The sequence below is a fragment of the Falco cherrug genome, chromosome 1 (genome assembly GCF_023634085.1).
Source record: "Falco cherrug isolate bFalChe1 chromosome 1, bFalChe1.pri, whole genome shotgun sequence".
NCBI lineage: Eukaryota > Metazoa > Chordata > Aves > Falconiformes > Falconidae > Falco > Falco cherrug.
Window position 1 is genome coordinate 71,343,183 of NC_073697.1, and position 14,128 is coordinate 71,357,310.

The following is a 14,128-nucleotide window of genomic DNA, read 5'->3' on the forward strand; positions in this document are numbered from 1 at the left end:
CTACCCCAACCATTATTGGACTACAAAATAACAGTATTTTAAAACAGAGAGTCCTTTCATTCTCTAGAGTGCTCTTTGGTCATGTTTCAAGTTTTCTTCTGCAACTAGGAGGGCTAAAATCTTACTTGAAAAAATGTGGAAACTGAGACTGTCACACAGTCACTTGTTCTGGGGCTCGAAGTGAAACTCCAGATATTCCAGCACTGGCAGTAACACCACAGTTGGCAGCAGTACCGATGACCAAATTTCTCTTTATAAAACAGAGCACATGTTGGCACTGAAGCTAAGTTTCTTGGTTTGAGGAAAGAAAGAACAACATTTATTCAATAAAGGAAAACTTATTTGCTCATAGGGAGGAAAAGAGAAGATTTCTCTTCAGTAAACACATAGAGGAATAATCTTTTGCTACAAAGATCACTGGAAGCTTTTAAAAACTTAACTGATTTCTTTTTAAAGGGAAAAAAAACCCCACGTTTCCATTGACAGGAGTTGAGAAAATCTCTTTTCTGCAGCTCAGATACTCCAAGCCAGAAGCTACATCTCAGCTTTGGCCAGAGTTTCTCTTTCAGTGAATTACTTGAGCTGCTCCTCTTCTATTCCTATTATTCCTACTCTGCATGCTGCTGCTATTCATACCAAGTTTGATCTAGCAAAATTTAGCTGCCTTTGATGTTGATGTTAGTGAGCATCTCAGAGGGATACAGTTCTCCTGATGCTTCAGGGAGGCAGTAAGTTGCCTTAGGACTTTCTGAGGTACAACTTGAGTTGTATGACATGGTGTAAGGCAAAGACACTTGGTCCTTTCTCTTTCCCTCCTAACCACTACCATGAGGTTGGGGAGCTTTTTTCCACACTGGTACCTGTGATATGGGTAGCTACTGCAAGGCTGCAAAACTCTGTGCCCGTTCTGCCTTCAGTGAGTTGCAGGTAAACACCACAGTCATCTTCAGCAGCAGCAGAACACTGAGGAGTCCTTGTGATGATGATGCTCGGATGAACAGCGCAGAACTGAATCAATATTCTGTTAGGCATTCAGATAGTTTCTCTGGGTCTCAAAAGCTAAGGAAGGGTTCCTGTCCTCAGGCCTCTTAGATTTTGCAGAAGTTTCATTTCAGTCAATAAAATAATCCTGAAAAAGGATACAGAAAGAAATATTAACACTTGAGGTGGTGGTTTGGCAATGCTGTAAATAAAAGGTTAGAGTCCCTCTTTTGCATCAGAAACAGCATTAACCTGGGATGAATTCACTCCCTATGCTCATATTTATCTTTCTGCTTGAAGGCTTTCTGCTGCAAGTAGTTACTGCTTTTCTAGCCCATTCATGTTGGCACAAAACTAGCATAAAAACAGAGCACTGATGCTAAGTCCCTGCCATATGCTTCGACCAACTTGACAAAAGTGTCATTGTGTGGCCCAGCTCTACTCTGAGTCAAGTTTGTATTACTTTGATGGTGAAAACAGTCTCAGTAAGGAGAACTTATATGTTGGCATCTCTCATGAATGCAAATACCTAAGTTTGTCCAAATGAAGAGCCAGAAATTCATTGTCTACCATCAGATTTCTGTTGAGCACCAGCTTCTGTCACCTGCGGTAGGCAGAGGATGTGTCATAGCATTAAGATGTAGAAATATAATTTCTTTAACTAAACAAAAGTTATTCCACACATGATGTTGAGCTGCTACTGTTTTCCTCATTCCATAAATAAAACAGTGCTGTTGCTGGAAACACTGTGGCTTAGCTCCTAGGAGTTCCTGCATGTGAAGCCCTTCCAAAACTTCCCCTTATAGTGAGAAACAGTCATGAGGGAAAAAAAAATCTTGATTACTGCAATAAGTAAAGTTGAATATTTAATGAGTCAGGATGTTTGTGAGGTCAAGCTTTCCACCAAATTTTCCTAAAAGTTGTGAGAGAGGGAGATGAGCAAACATAGTGTAACGCATTCTCATTGTGGTTGAAATTTTGTGATTAATTGCCATCAGCTGCCTTGAATCGTTAAGGCACAGAGCACAAGAGTATTAAAATACCATGTTTTGGTAGCCTTTAGCTCTGCAGCTGTGTTCAGGTTTCTTTCACAGAAGTCAGAGGAATGGCTGTGAGAAGGGGATCAAAATTTCCCAGATCAGCCTGTCCTGAGGAGAAGACAGCGATTCTGCCCTGGGTTATGAGATGACCCAGGTAACTGGCTCACTATGGGGAGTGTATTCCTACCTCATGGCACAGCAAGTACCTACACAGAAGAATAAAAAAAACTTTCCATTACTAATGGAGCAAACACACTCAAAGCTAGTTGCAACTTTTCAAATTAAAAAAAACAACACATAATACTACCATTTTTTATTTAAAGAAAAAACCCACATAATCCAGCCCTAACTCTGTGGAGACCAGAGCCTCTCCCTGCTGGGGGCACCTTGCAGGCATCACTTCCTCGCCTAGTGCTGGTGGCCCCTCACATCCTCTCTGTGGCAGGATGGCAGCTCTCTCTCTCTGGGAAGCACTCTGCCTTTAATGTGAAGCAACTGTAATTTTCAGTAAGGCCACTTTGTGCAACACAAAGAAGAGCCAGGTGAGGGCTCCGATTTCTTGTTTTGCTCCTCCATTCCTGGCTGTGTTATCCCCTCACCCCCTACCTGGGCTCCCTCACTACTCATAAATGTCCCCTTTAGAAGGATCCCCAGCTACAGTATGAAAGTTGGTGATGTATAGCACATTCTAAAGAACGATTTGCCTCAGTTCAAAAATCTTCCTGACCTCGAGGCTGAAGAAGAACAAAATAATGCATTAACAAAAACATGGTTCACTGCCAAAGAAAAGGAGTTCCTGTAAGGACTGAAACAATAAATCTCCTCCGCACTGAACTCCCAGAGGGAGTATGTTGTGTTTCCTCCTGTTCTTTATCAAAGTCCCCAAAATAAGCAGGAATGGGCAGTGGCTAGGCACAGTCTCTACACACCTTTTTCCATGGAGTAATTAAGGCCTGCCTCAGAGTGAGAGAGCACTCCCTGCCCAGCTGTGTGAGGGAGAGCTGACAGCACCACCACCACCAAGCATGAAGCTCCTGGGGATTGCCTTCTTTTTCCTAGCCACACTCTGTGTTTGCACTGTGGGAGGTAAGTTCTTTGCCTTTTTTGGATAGACTTGTCACATCTGTGGGGTGTTTTGTGAGCAAAAGCTTAGCTGTCAGTACCTGGATGCCTTTTTAGCCCCCCCCCCCCTCTTTTTTTTTTCTTTTTTTTTCTTGGCAGTTCAGTGATTTAAAAACTGTGTTGGAGGAGGAGAAGGTACTAACTGGTAGTTGAGTTGTATGTATTCTGCGAAAAACTTTTTTGCCATTGTATTTTTGTGACAGCTCTCTTTCTAGGTGTCATGAAGCTCCTCAATCTGAAAGGAGTTAAAAGCAGAGGTATATTTACAAAGGTTTTCTGTTCTGTTTTTCTTCTTTAAAATAATGCGTCTTTTGTAGAGATGGCTTTAAGGGGAGAATTGAAATGTCTGTCAGATTTGCAAATACTGCTCTTGCAAATCAATTCTATCCTGATGGATTTTCCTGGCACTATGCCAGTAATGAGTTTGACCAAGGGTATCTTTCAGAAATTATTTTAGTTTTGCCCCCAAAGACATAGGAGCTTACAGCGGTTATTGAGTGTCAAATAGTGAAGGATGCAAGCCTAGGCGTGATATTAGTTACTGAATACAGTATCTTTTAAAAATTATTCTCAAATGCACAGATTTAACCAAACTTTGTGGTGTTTATATGGTCACTGAACTGCTGTTTTCATTATTCTTCAGCTTTCATTATTCTATCAGACCTTTAAAGTGGAATTAATTAGTAAAACCTGAAAGGGTGAAAGAAACTGCAACAAGGGCCAGAGTCTATTGTCACCTTTGTCAAAAGATACATTTGAAGTCCAGTCTTCTTTTTATCTGTACTTTCATTTGCTGGCCCTCTGGTGTGAATACTTATAACCAAAGCTTCTACAAATGCCTATAGATTGCCTGTAAGGGATTTTATGAATCAGAAGTTAAAAAATTGATAATACTGGATTAACTGATCTAAAGTTAATCAACTTTCACTCAGATTATGTGTTAAAAGTCTAGAAATCTTTTGTGGTGAAGCTCATGTTATTACTTGAGCTAACTGCTGTTAGGAAAAAAAAATCAATAAAGGAGATTAAAAATAAGATTGTGCCACAGAAATAACTGCTTTTAAAACTGTTAAGTAAGTAAAACCCCTGAAAGTCTGTGTTGAGGTACTATTTATTCTCTGTCTGCTACTCCTAGTATAAATAGTCTTCCTGTCATTGTTAAACCTTTAATTTCACAACTTCTGAAAAGCAAAGTGGAGTTGGATCAAAAGAAGCATATTTAACACAACAGTCCATAAAGCTTATCAGAAAGCAACATGCAAAAGTGGGAGGAATTCTGTCAAATTTACACAATCCTTTCTTTAAAAAGGATTTTCCCTCCTCTGCGTGATATGAATGGGGCAGACCTGATGACAATGAATAAGCAAATTTTATATAGGATACATTTGTTTGGAACAATTCTGGTTCTGTAAAAATATGTTTTTTAAAAAATGCTTTATTGCAAGGTAGACATGGTAGTGAAATCCTGTTGGTAAATTCACATTAGAAGATTAAGAATATGTGTGGGGAGATTTGCAGTATGTCTCTATCTACCCTGTCAAAGTACATCATCAGGTCAAGCTTCCTTTAGGCTAACCCATGCATCGACCTGTTACGACAGAAGCAGTTTTATTGTCTGTTATATGAGGCTGGACCAAAGTCTTTGGTTTCCCCTGTCTGTGGTCTCAAAAGTGTCCTAGACATCTGGGCTGTAACAGCAGGATCTTATGACATGAAAAGAGGAATGGATGGTAAGGATGGTGGCATCAGTCTCCCTCATGCTCCATCTCCCTTTTTTGAACATTGGAGACAACAGCAAGGCATTTCTCCAGTTGCTCAGAAACATTTCTAGTATTTTAAAATTATGCTTAGTAAAATTTAGAAAAGGTCAAATCACACCCCAGCATTTTAATACTCCTCCTCCCAGGTTTTAGGGTAGTTTATCTTCAAAGCTTACCAAGACAAGTAATGTGTGGGCTTGCAGCCTCTTCACATAATACACATAAAATGCTTGTCTTTTTATCTTTTGTAAATCATGCAGAAGTGGTCAAGGATGTTTCCACTGTGGTTAGTAAAGAATGCACCAAGTCTCCTGTGGGGCTTGCAAATTTCATGCCTTGTCTTCAGCCTGTGTGCTGCTGGTGCTTTCTTGGTAATTTTCTAATTCATCTTAGGATCGATCTTGCATCCTCAGAAGTCCCTAATGTTTTGGTGGCATCCACCCTCTGTCAGCAAATTACTAGAGGCTTGGTTATGTAGAGATATGCAGGCTGATAGCATCCTGACAACTGTCCCTCCTCTAGAGGCTTTTCTTAACCCTTTGAGAGCTAAATAACATGCTTAAAGCAGGAGTTCCTTTGTGCTCATCTCAGGGTGTTCAGTCCTCCTGGCATATTGTCCTTTATTCTTACCTGCTCCAAAATGTATCCCAAACGGAAATTCTTTCTGGGTTGGTTCATAGCATTTGCAACTATAGACAACAGAATGGGTCAGACAATATATTGCCAAATGATAGGAATCAAATGTAAATGCTCTTGAGTAATTATTTTTAAAATGTGTAAAGATGAAGTTTGTTCTTTTAAAATAAGAGGGCAGAGGAATTGACATGTGCTTATAATGTAAGTGCTTAGAGGTTACCTCTTCATGTGCCTTGGCCTTGTAATACTACATGGCTATGGCTATATACCATAGCAGATGTCCTCCACAAAGTGCTTGTAGCACACAACAGCTTCCTTCTTACTCAGACACCCAGGTTTCTTTCTTGCAGAAATGACAGCAGAAAAGAATGGCGTTGTGCTCTTTTTGGCATCAGTCTGGATGTGTTCAGGTTATTCACTCAAATACAAAAGCTGGAACATATTGTGTTGTGGACGTACAGTGAGTGGGTTTATTAACGTCTGATTAGTGACCCCTGTTGACAGCTAACAGTACCTTTCTCCAAGAGTGCTCTTGTCAAAATTTATGGCACTAGAAAAAAACTAAGGGTGTTTTTCATTTTGGAAAGGTAGCAGAAAATCTTGGTATTGAGAGCCTGGTACAAAAGCACTGAATCAATTTGGACCTGTTCCTTTACACAGTGGACCAACCCTAAATTATGTGCTTCCCAATCCCCCTGCTTCCCCATTAACGGGATGCTGTGGATCCTGGGACATCATCCCAACCCTACAACACAGCAGATTAATCCCAGCTCCCAGGCTGATAGCTTGAGAACAGTTACACTAAACCAGGGCTCCTGTAGCGATCACATACATTTGCAGCCACCTGAACTCTGCTCTTGTTGATGTTAACCGGAGGAGATGGACAGCCTTTTCCTTTTCCATCTTCTGTGCTCTCAGCTCACAATCCTTCAAGTCTTTTTAAAAAATCATTTTTAAAATTAAATACTAACTAAACTCTTTTGAGCATGTTCTCCCCTCATTCTTGGTTAACGTTTATGGCTGTGTCCTGGGAGACACCAGCAAAGCACAGGCTATCACAGTCAGATTGTTTGTCTCATCCCTGAAAATTTGAGAAATGTGAATAAACTTTAGATAACCAGCTGCTTTTTCATGACTTTAGATTACTTGAACTCAAACTTTCAATGTCTTGAGAGTTTGCCTGTTGTGAAAAATATGTTTGGGGTGTTTCCACTGTTCCTAGCACTTTGCAAGAGTAGCTTTCTCAAAAATCAAATTGTGGTGCTGGAGCTTACTGTAGCTTTCAATTGAGATTTTCTTTTCTTGCACAGATTTTTTTTCCTTCTTCACCCACCCCACCCCCACCCCACCCCACCCCCTGACACATTCCTCTCATTCATTAGACTTTTCTTGTATTTGGCTGGTTTTGCCTGATGGATTTTAAAGGTGTATTTAAAACTGAACAGAAGAAAACTGCTTGTTCTAGCCCCAAACCCAAATGCAAGTTTACTGCATTTACTGAGGACAGAAGCAGATGGCTTGATACCTGCTTGATAAGGAGATTATGATTTGCAGCCAAAATAAATGGAAACTGAATTTGAAGGGCAAATTGCCTGCAGTATTTGGCTCCAAACCTGAGAATACATAATGCCATATAAAATGCCCAACAAATGGTTGTCTCTTCTGAAAATTTACCAGAATGTTTTGTCTTTTATTTAGGTGTCTCTTTTATTCAGATTGAAACCTAAAGTTCTTATTAGTCTTTACTCCTCTATAAATTAGGAAAAAGGATCTGCTAGGGCTTATGTTTTGGTTTGGTTTTGTGGGTTTCTCCTAGATAGGAAAGGACCTTGAATTTTGTCTTCAATTGTTTATACAGCTGAGTCCTATGTAAAAAACCTGCAAAAATACAAATTAAAAATAATCTTTAAGAAACTCTTAACCTGGGAAAGGAATTCTTTTTAACTGGTACCATTCAGTCGCCAGGCTAAGTTCACAGTCTAAAGATGAGTAAGGCCCCACAGTAAAATCACATGGTAAAGTTTTTTACTCCTTATTACTTGTGTTCCTCATTAAGGAGGGCTGGGGTGTAGTTTGTGTTTTTTGGTGAGACAACTCAAGGAAGACCCTTTATTGGTTTTATTTTGCAGTTCTCTAAACAGAGAGACAATGTTGGATTTGTGTGAGTAACAGCTGTTATTTCCAAATACAAGTCAAGAATTAAGGACTTGGCTCCCCTAGAAGATAAACATTTACTTTTGATTTCAGCTAGCATTCTGAAAATAGGTGTCCCAAATTTAAACAGCAGAGTCAAAACCTTGAGTCACACCATGTTCTGCCGTGCAAGCCACTGTCATTTTCCCAGCACCTGATCTGGGTAGCAATACCTTGGCATTCATCTCATGAAAGTGGATCTTTGGATGCCCTAACAGCAGCACGCTGTATCTGCAACAGGAAAAGTAGTTTGACACAATTTAATATGATGCTAGCTCTGTGATGTTCCTTCTGAACCTTCCTCCCATGTGAGAAAGCTGTGCTCTGATGATCGCTTGCTGATATAATCTGCTGGGCTATTGTCCCCTTGCAGGAGAGGTAGGAAGGGGATAGGAAGCTCTCTGATGCCACCTGCATGTGTACTAGAGGCTGGTCTGGAGTCATTCAAATTATTTACAAATAATTATTTTTCCTGGCAGCCAGGCTGGACAACAGCCCCTTTCAGGCCAGACTAACTAGCTAATGCTCCAAAGGTTACATTTCAAACTAGCAATAGGGCAAGCATTTTTGACTGCTTTTATGTGGAAAGTGGATGCTTGCCTGACTTTTTTACAGGTGCAAATCCTAGCCTATTTATCAAGAGAGTATTTTTACAACAATTTTTAATCTCTCTTTCCAATGGCAGTAACGTGCTCCTCTGTGTTAGCTGCATGTTGTAGATAGCAACGTATCTCAGGTTGCTGAAACCACAGAGCACATGGCACATAGTTTTGCATCATATTTATCTAGTCTAACCTTTCTGCCTTGCCTTATCACTGTAACAAAATTACACATTTTGCTGGGATGGGAGCAATACACCAGCCTTGCTGTATGAATATTTCTGCAAGATATGTAATCATTCTAAGAAGCACATTCATTTTGTCTTAGTACTGTAATTTCTCAGTGTGGTACTTGGTTTGAGGAGTGTCAGTGTAATTAAAACTTTAGGGTTAAATCAATTAAATCCCTGATTACATTAATGAGACATTTATGCTTCCTGCAGATTTCTTTTTTCATAGTCTTTATTAGGAGATTAATATTGTATTTGGGCTTGACAGGTTTGGCTATTGAGGCAACAACTGATCAGAATGGCAAAAGCTTTGGATTAGTCTGAGGAAAAGAGTGCCAGGAGATTTACTAACCTTTCTGTCCAAGGATTTGCATTATTTTCTACCGTAAAATACCTTCCTTACTTGTTGAGGCATGTTTTCATTGCATGATAATTATTCAAAGTGATCAAAGCCCCATTTATTGCTTCATTTTTAACCAGTTTTCCTACTTTTTAGCATGTTCAACATTGAGTCTAGGCTTTTACTTGAAATACAGTATTGATAACCTTCTAAATGTTTAATGTGTGTGGTGCTGTCTATCCCAGTCTGAGCATAGTCTGAAATCACCTTTCTTTGACAGATGAATTACCCCTCCTCATCTCAGCATGGGTGTTATATCATAGCAATATAGATGATGTAAATATCAGTGTTTGCAAACTCATTCAAAGGCTGTGGAAGCAAAACTATCACCAAACATTGTTAGGTGAAATGGCAAAAATGTTAAGGATTGCTCTGGCAAGAAATGAGAAATTCAAATATTTTCACTCCCAAATGCCCCATGTCGTGTTAGGTAGAGAGGGGCAGCTTTGGACATGATACATGGCTAATGCTTCTACTGCCATTCCAAGTCCCCAAAAGCCAAAATGTGGGCTTCCCCCACCCCCAGAATTAGACTCTCTGAAAATCCTGTGAAGTTGTCCAAACCTCATTTACCCTTGACTCCTACAGACAGTCATAAAGGCAGAAGTCTGTGACATGTCAAAAGAAATATCTGGGGACCACATACAATTTGATTGTAGTTACTCATTTCATAACCAATCACAGGATGATTAAAATCTTTTTCTGAAAACTACTGAATTCTTTGAATTATGGAGCTTTCTGAACTTACTATGGAGTTTGTCTGCTTTGCCACAAAACACATAGGTCTTAGAAACTGTAGCCAACAACAAAAGCTGGCTGCCCAGAAAGGTTATTACAGTAGAGCAGCTTTGAGTTCTCTCTAGGAAGTTTGTTTCTTATAAAAGCAGTGTGTTAGTATATTTACTGTGGTTCAGGAGAGAGCAAGTGTATTTACCAAACTGTTGGGTTTCAATTGCAACAACTCACTAGAGTAGTTTCCAAGGTGTAACAAGAGGAAAAACTTAATGAGAAGTCTATGCCAGATAACCCAATCCCTCAAATGTGCCAATGACAGCAAGGGAAGGACACAGCACAGGTATTAGAGGCAAAAACCTCCTGGTCTAGGACTGCACATTTTATCCTGTCTAGTTCAAATGGCTTCAGAAGAATCCAATATTTCCCTCTGCATGCCATTCCCCATGCTAATGGAGTCATGTAGCTAGTGTGTCTTAAATGCTGTTGAATTTAGGTGAACTAGTGGACAATTTATCTTACTGGCTTGGTGACTCTTGCAGTGCACTGTCTGCTCACTCTTTAATTGCTGTCACCTTGCGTTTCCACAAACTGCCAGAAAATACTATTTTCAGGTGCGAAATGTAAAATGGGAATTGGTTATTTATAGAAGAAATGGCCAAGGGATAAGATGATCAGAAGAGTTTAAGTAGGAATGGAACAACTCATTCACAATTGTTGTAATTGTCATGGGGAATAAAACTATGCTAATTGCCAATAAAAGTACAAGTGATGTCTATAGCTGTTCATCGACATGAGATGATCAGCGCCAGGCTCACCATGACTTCCTAGTGCACTGTCTGGGACCCAGGGTTTTGACAAGCCTGAGCATCTGACTATGGTCCACTTTCTGCTCCACTAGGAATGTGGTTATCAGTGTAGGTGCTGGCATGGCTATCGCACTGCGCTTTGGTAGTGTAGGTCCTCAGTGCTGACTCTCTGCTTCCAGTGCTCTCCTAATATTAACTTTGGTTTTTTAATAGGAATACTTTGGAATATGAAGCATGTGAGAAAAGCATTTCAGTTTCACATCTGAGCTTAGCAGTTGTATCAGATTGGTAGGAATTAAAAATAACGTGAGTATTCAATCAGCTTGGCAAGATACTCACAGCTTTATGACCTGTATGGGCCAGTTACAGAAATCAGGTATTTTCAGAATATATCCTTCATCCTTGCATATAACATAACTCTAGTGAGACCGTTCTCCACTTTGGGCTTGCAAAGCCCAATTTGGGCTTTCCATTTGGGATATCCTGTACCATTTTAACCTTTTTCTAGGCAGTGTGGGAAAGATGAAGAGGGACTCAACCGAGCATGGAATTACATTAATTGTAGAAGTAATTTGCAGTGTTTTCACAGAAGTTTTCTGACAGGAACAGGGTTTTGGTGCTCCAGAGGCTTTCAAAGCTTTGTCAGGAACAGAGTGGCATGGGCGGGTGTGGCTGAAATGGGTGTCTAGGCTATTCCCGGATGTGCTAAAAATAAATACATCATAGCAGACACTGCAGTGACCCTTTCCTGAATTATACAATTAGTCATGTTGCTGGAGATGCATTTGGATCACAAACATAGCACAAAAGAACTATGATTTTACTAACTGCTGCAGCACATTGCGAAAGAGAACTACCGATTGACCTGGGCTCAGCTTCCCCTCTGGCTGTTATATATCTGCCCTACCCAAATGCACTCTTTCCTGGGAAACAAAAATAGGCTTGCAAATAGCATGGTAAGGAAAAAGCATCATTACTGTCTTCTGGGTGGGGGTGACTTATACCAATGCTTCTGTTCTTTCTTTTTGCAGGGGAAGGGGCTCTCTTTCCTCTTCTGTTCAGCAATGCACAATATGTAAAAAGCTCTTTCTATAGAAAACTGCACCCATTAAAGACATTTTTCAAATTGATTTATCATGGCTAACACAAGGGGGGTGTGTTAGTTTATTTTTCATACTATAAAATAACCATTAGTAACTCCTACCTTTTATTTTACACACAGACAGACAAATACATCACCATCAAAGGGTGACAATCCAGGTTTAGCTAGCTTTAAAGGGTTTAATTAAAACCTATTTACTAGGTTTAACAGGTTTAAATAGAGAAGTGCAGAGCTTGGAGCCTTTGTCCAAGGCAGGCTGGAGTGCTGATGAGCATGCTGAGCACATTTATTATTTTATAGAGTGCAAACACTGTGCTCATCCCTCTGTAGTACACAGTAATAAAGACATCCACCAAGCTTCACATAGGAGCAGAAAGTGCACTGAGAAAGCTGGTGATTTAAAAGCTCTTGGTAGAGATTTTGCATTTCTTCTGAGTTGATAAACAAAACCATGAAACTGGCTGCTAAGTGCCCAGATTTCTATGTCCACACATGCAGAGGGGCAAAGCATGCTGTGCTTGCATTATTTCAGATAATCAATAAAACACAGGGGCACTCATCCAACCCTTCTCATTACTGTTTTTGTTGAGGGGGAGCCTTCAACAGCCTACAGCCATGTTAGCTGAGGCTGGTCCTTGGCAGCTGCTTTTTCAGCGTGTGTGGTGGCTCCCTGTTTGCTGGGTGTTTTGACCAGGTTTTATTGGAAGCAGTGCTGTTTGCTTGGGGAATTAGTAATTCCTACCAGCTGCCTGCTAGTGCTTGGTGTTGGGTCATGGTAGCTGCATGCGTGGGTGAGCAGGAGGAGCACTGGGGTAGTGCTTCCTATCTTCTCCCATTCCCTGCTGGGGAAATTGCAGCACCTACCTCCCTTTCCTTCCTCTCCTCAGCTCTTGCTGCCGGGTGCCTCCCGCCTACCTGGTTTGCATTTCCTCTGCAGAACCCAAGTCCCACGTACCCCAGTTGCTGCTGTTTGTTCCTAGGCCACACAGAAGCAGCCCTGTCCCTGTCTCCCTTTGCAGCTTTGCATTTATGGTCTTCCCTAACACCCTCCTCTCTTTCCTGTTTTCAGGTGCTTTTGCTTTCTGCAGGGAGGGTGCTATGCCCTTCTGGCCCAGGAGCTTCTCCCTCCTGCCTTGGTGTCTTTCCCCATGCTCTTGCCCATGCTTCTTCCCACTCTTCTAGAGCAGATTGTCTCTGTCCTGTGACACCAATCTGCAAACCAGGACCAGGAGCTACAGCGCAGAGGTAGAAAGTTGAACTTAAATGTAAGATCTCAACATGCTGGATTTGTATAGTATGTTTTCAGTTTGCTGCTAAAGAGGCGTGACTGAAAGGAAGGTAACAGCTTGGCAAATGGGAGGTGGTTTCCCACCTCCCTAGGCAGCGGGAGTCACAGGCTTCCAGATGGTTGGCATCAGGTGGCGAAGAATGTGGCCTCTCTCCCTGCCTTATGGTTTTTAGCATTACCTGTTTCTGACTACATCTTACAAGGGTTCACCTTAAACATGACCAATGTAGCTTTGTTCAGGATCAACACAGTCCCTCCAGTTGCCATTGTAAGATATTCATAGCGGAGAAAATCCTGAGTAGAAAAAAGGCTTATGTTGCAGAAGGCTGCATTAAGAGCATTTGCAGAAGTGCAAAAGCATTGTGAGACCAGGCTGGAAAAACAATTTGAAATTCTGACTTGTGATGATATTGCAGTGGTGGTGATTCAGCATGGGACTGTTATTAGGCATGCACTTTCCTTTCACCAAGTGCTGTCACAGAACAAACAGTTGTGTGCAGATACTATTACAAATACATCTGAATGCATGTGTGAGGCATGCCATGCCTTGTGTATTGCTTTAGTACACCAAAGAAATATGAAGACAAGAAGGTTGTGTACTTTTTTTGAGTGTGCTTGGAGTTCATGAAGTTTGCAAATGGCTTTGTTTAATTTAACATCCTTTACTACACATTGTTATCAGCTCCAGCTGATGTAATTCACTGAATTACATCAGAACCTTGGTTCCCACTTAAAATACAGCTGCTCTGACCATACAGGGAAGATTCAAAGTGTGAGCCCTTAAATATTATATGTACTAGAACAAGTATTACTTCTATGAAACTAATACTTTCAGAACAAAATATCTGCAGGTTTTTAATATTTTTATTTTTGAAAAATTCTGGAATGTTCATAGATTTTGTATTTGTGATCTTAAGGGTTTTGAATAGGAAGAAAAGAGCTGATGGTTTTGAACAATACTATTATAATTGCACTTAAGCCTCTTCTAACAGTACATCCCAAATGGAAGTTTTTGTGATCTGGAAGCATCTATAATTTTTTACAGTGCTTGCTGGCTTTCTAAATAATTTGCATAGTATGGGTTAGTCATTTTTAGCCAACCAGTGGCTAAACTATGAACACAACACTTTTTTAATTTTTGGGTGGTTTTATATCACGATTTCAGTCTTAACAAAATACTTCAGATGAAGCTGAAAGTACTACAGGGACCACTGTTCTTAAGATTTATCAAAGTAC

At 40.5% G+C, this 14,128-nt stretch overlaps 1 protein-coding gene across 2 annotated transcripts in view; it reads left to right on the forward strand.

Moving 5' to 3' along the window:
- The first annotated feature begins 2,854 nt into the window (after positions 1–2,854).
- Positions 2,855–14,128, forward strand: part of EMCN (endomucin) — a 55,812-nt gene continuing 44,538 nt past the window's right edge. Inside the window, exon 1 of one of the 2 annotated variants that reach the window (XM_055702615.1) lies at positions 2,855–3,107. In XM_055702615.1, coding sequence (XP_055558590.1) covers positions 3,047–3,107 — 61 coding nt within the window. In that variant the 5' untranslated portion in view covers positions 2,855–3,046. The remainder of the gene's footprint in view (positions 3,108–14,128) is intronic. The other variant, XM_027812081.2, reaches the window with a different exon arrangement.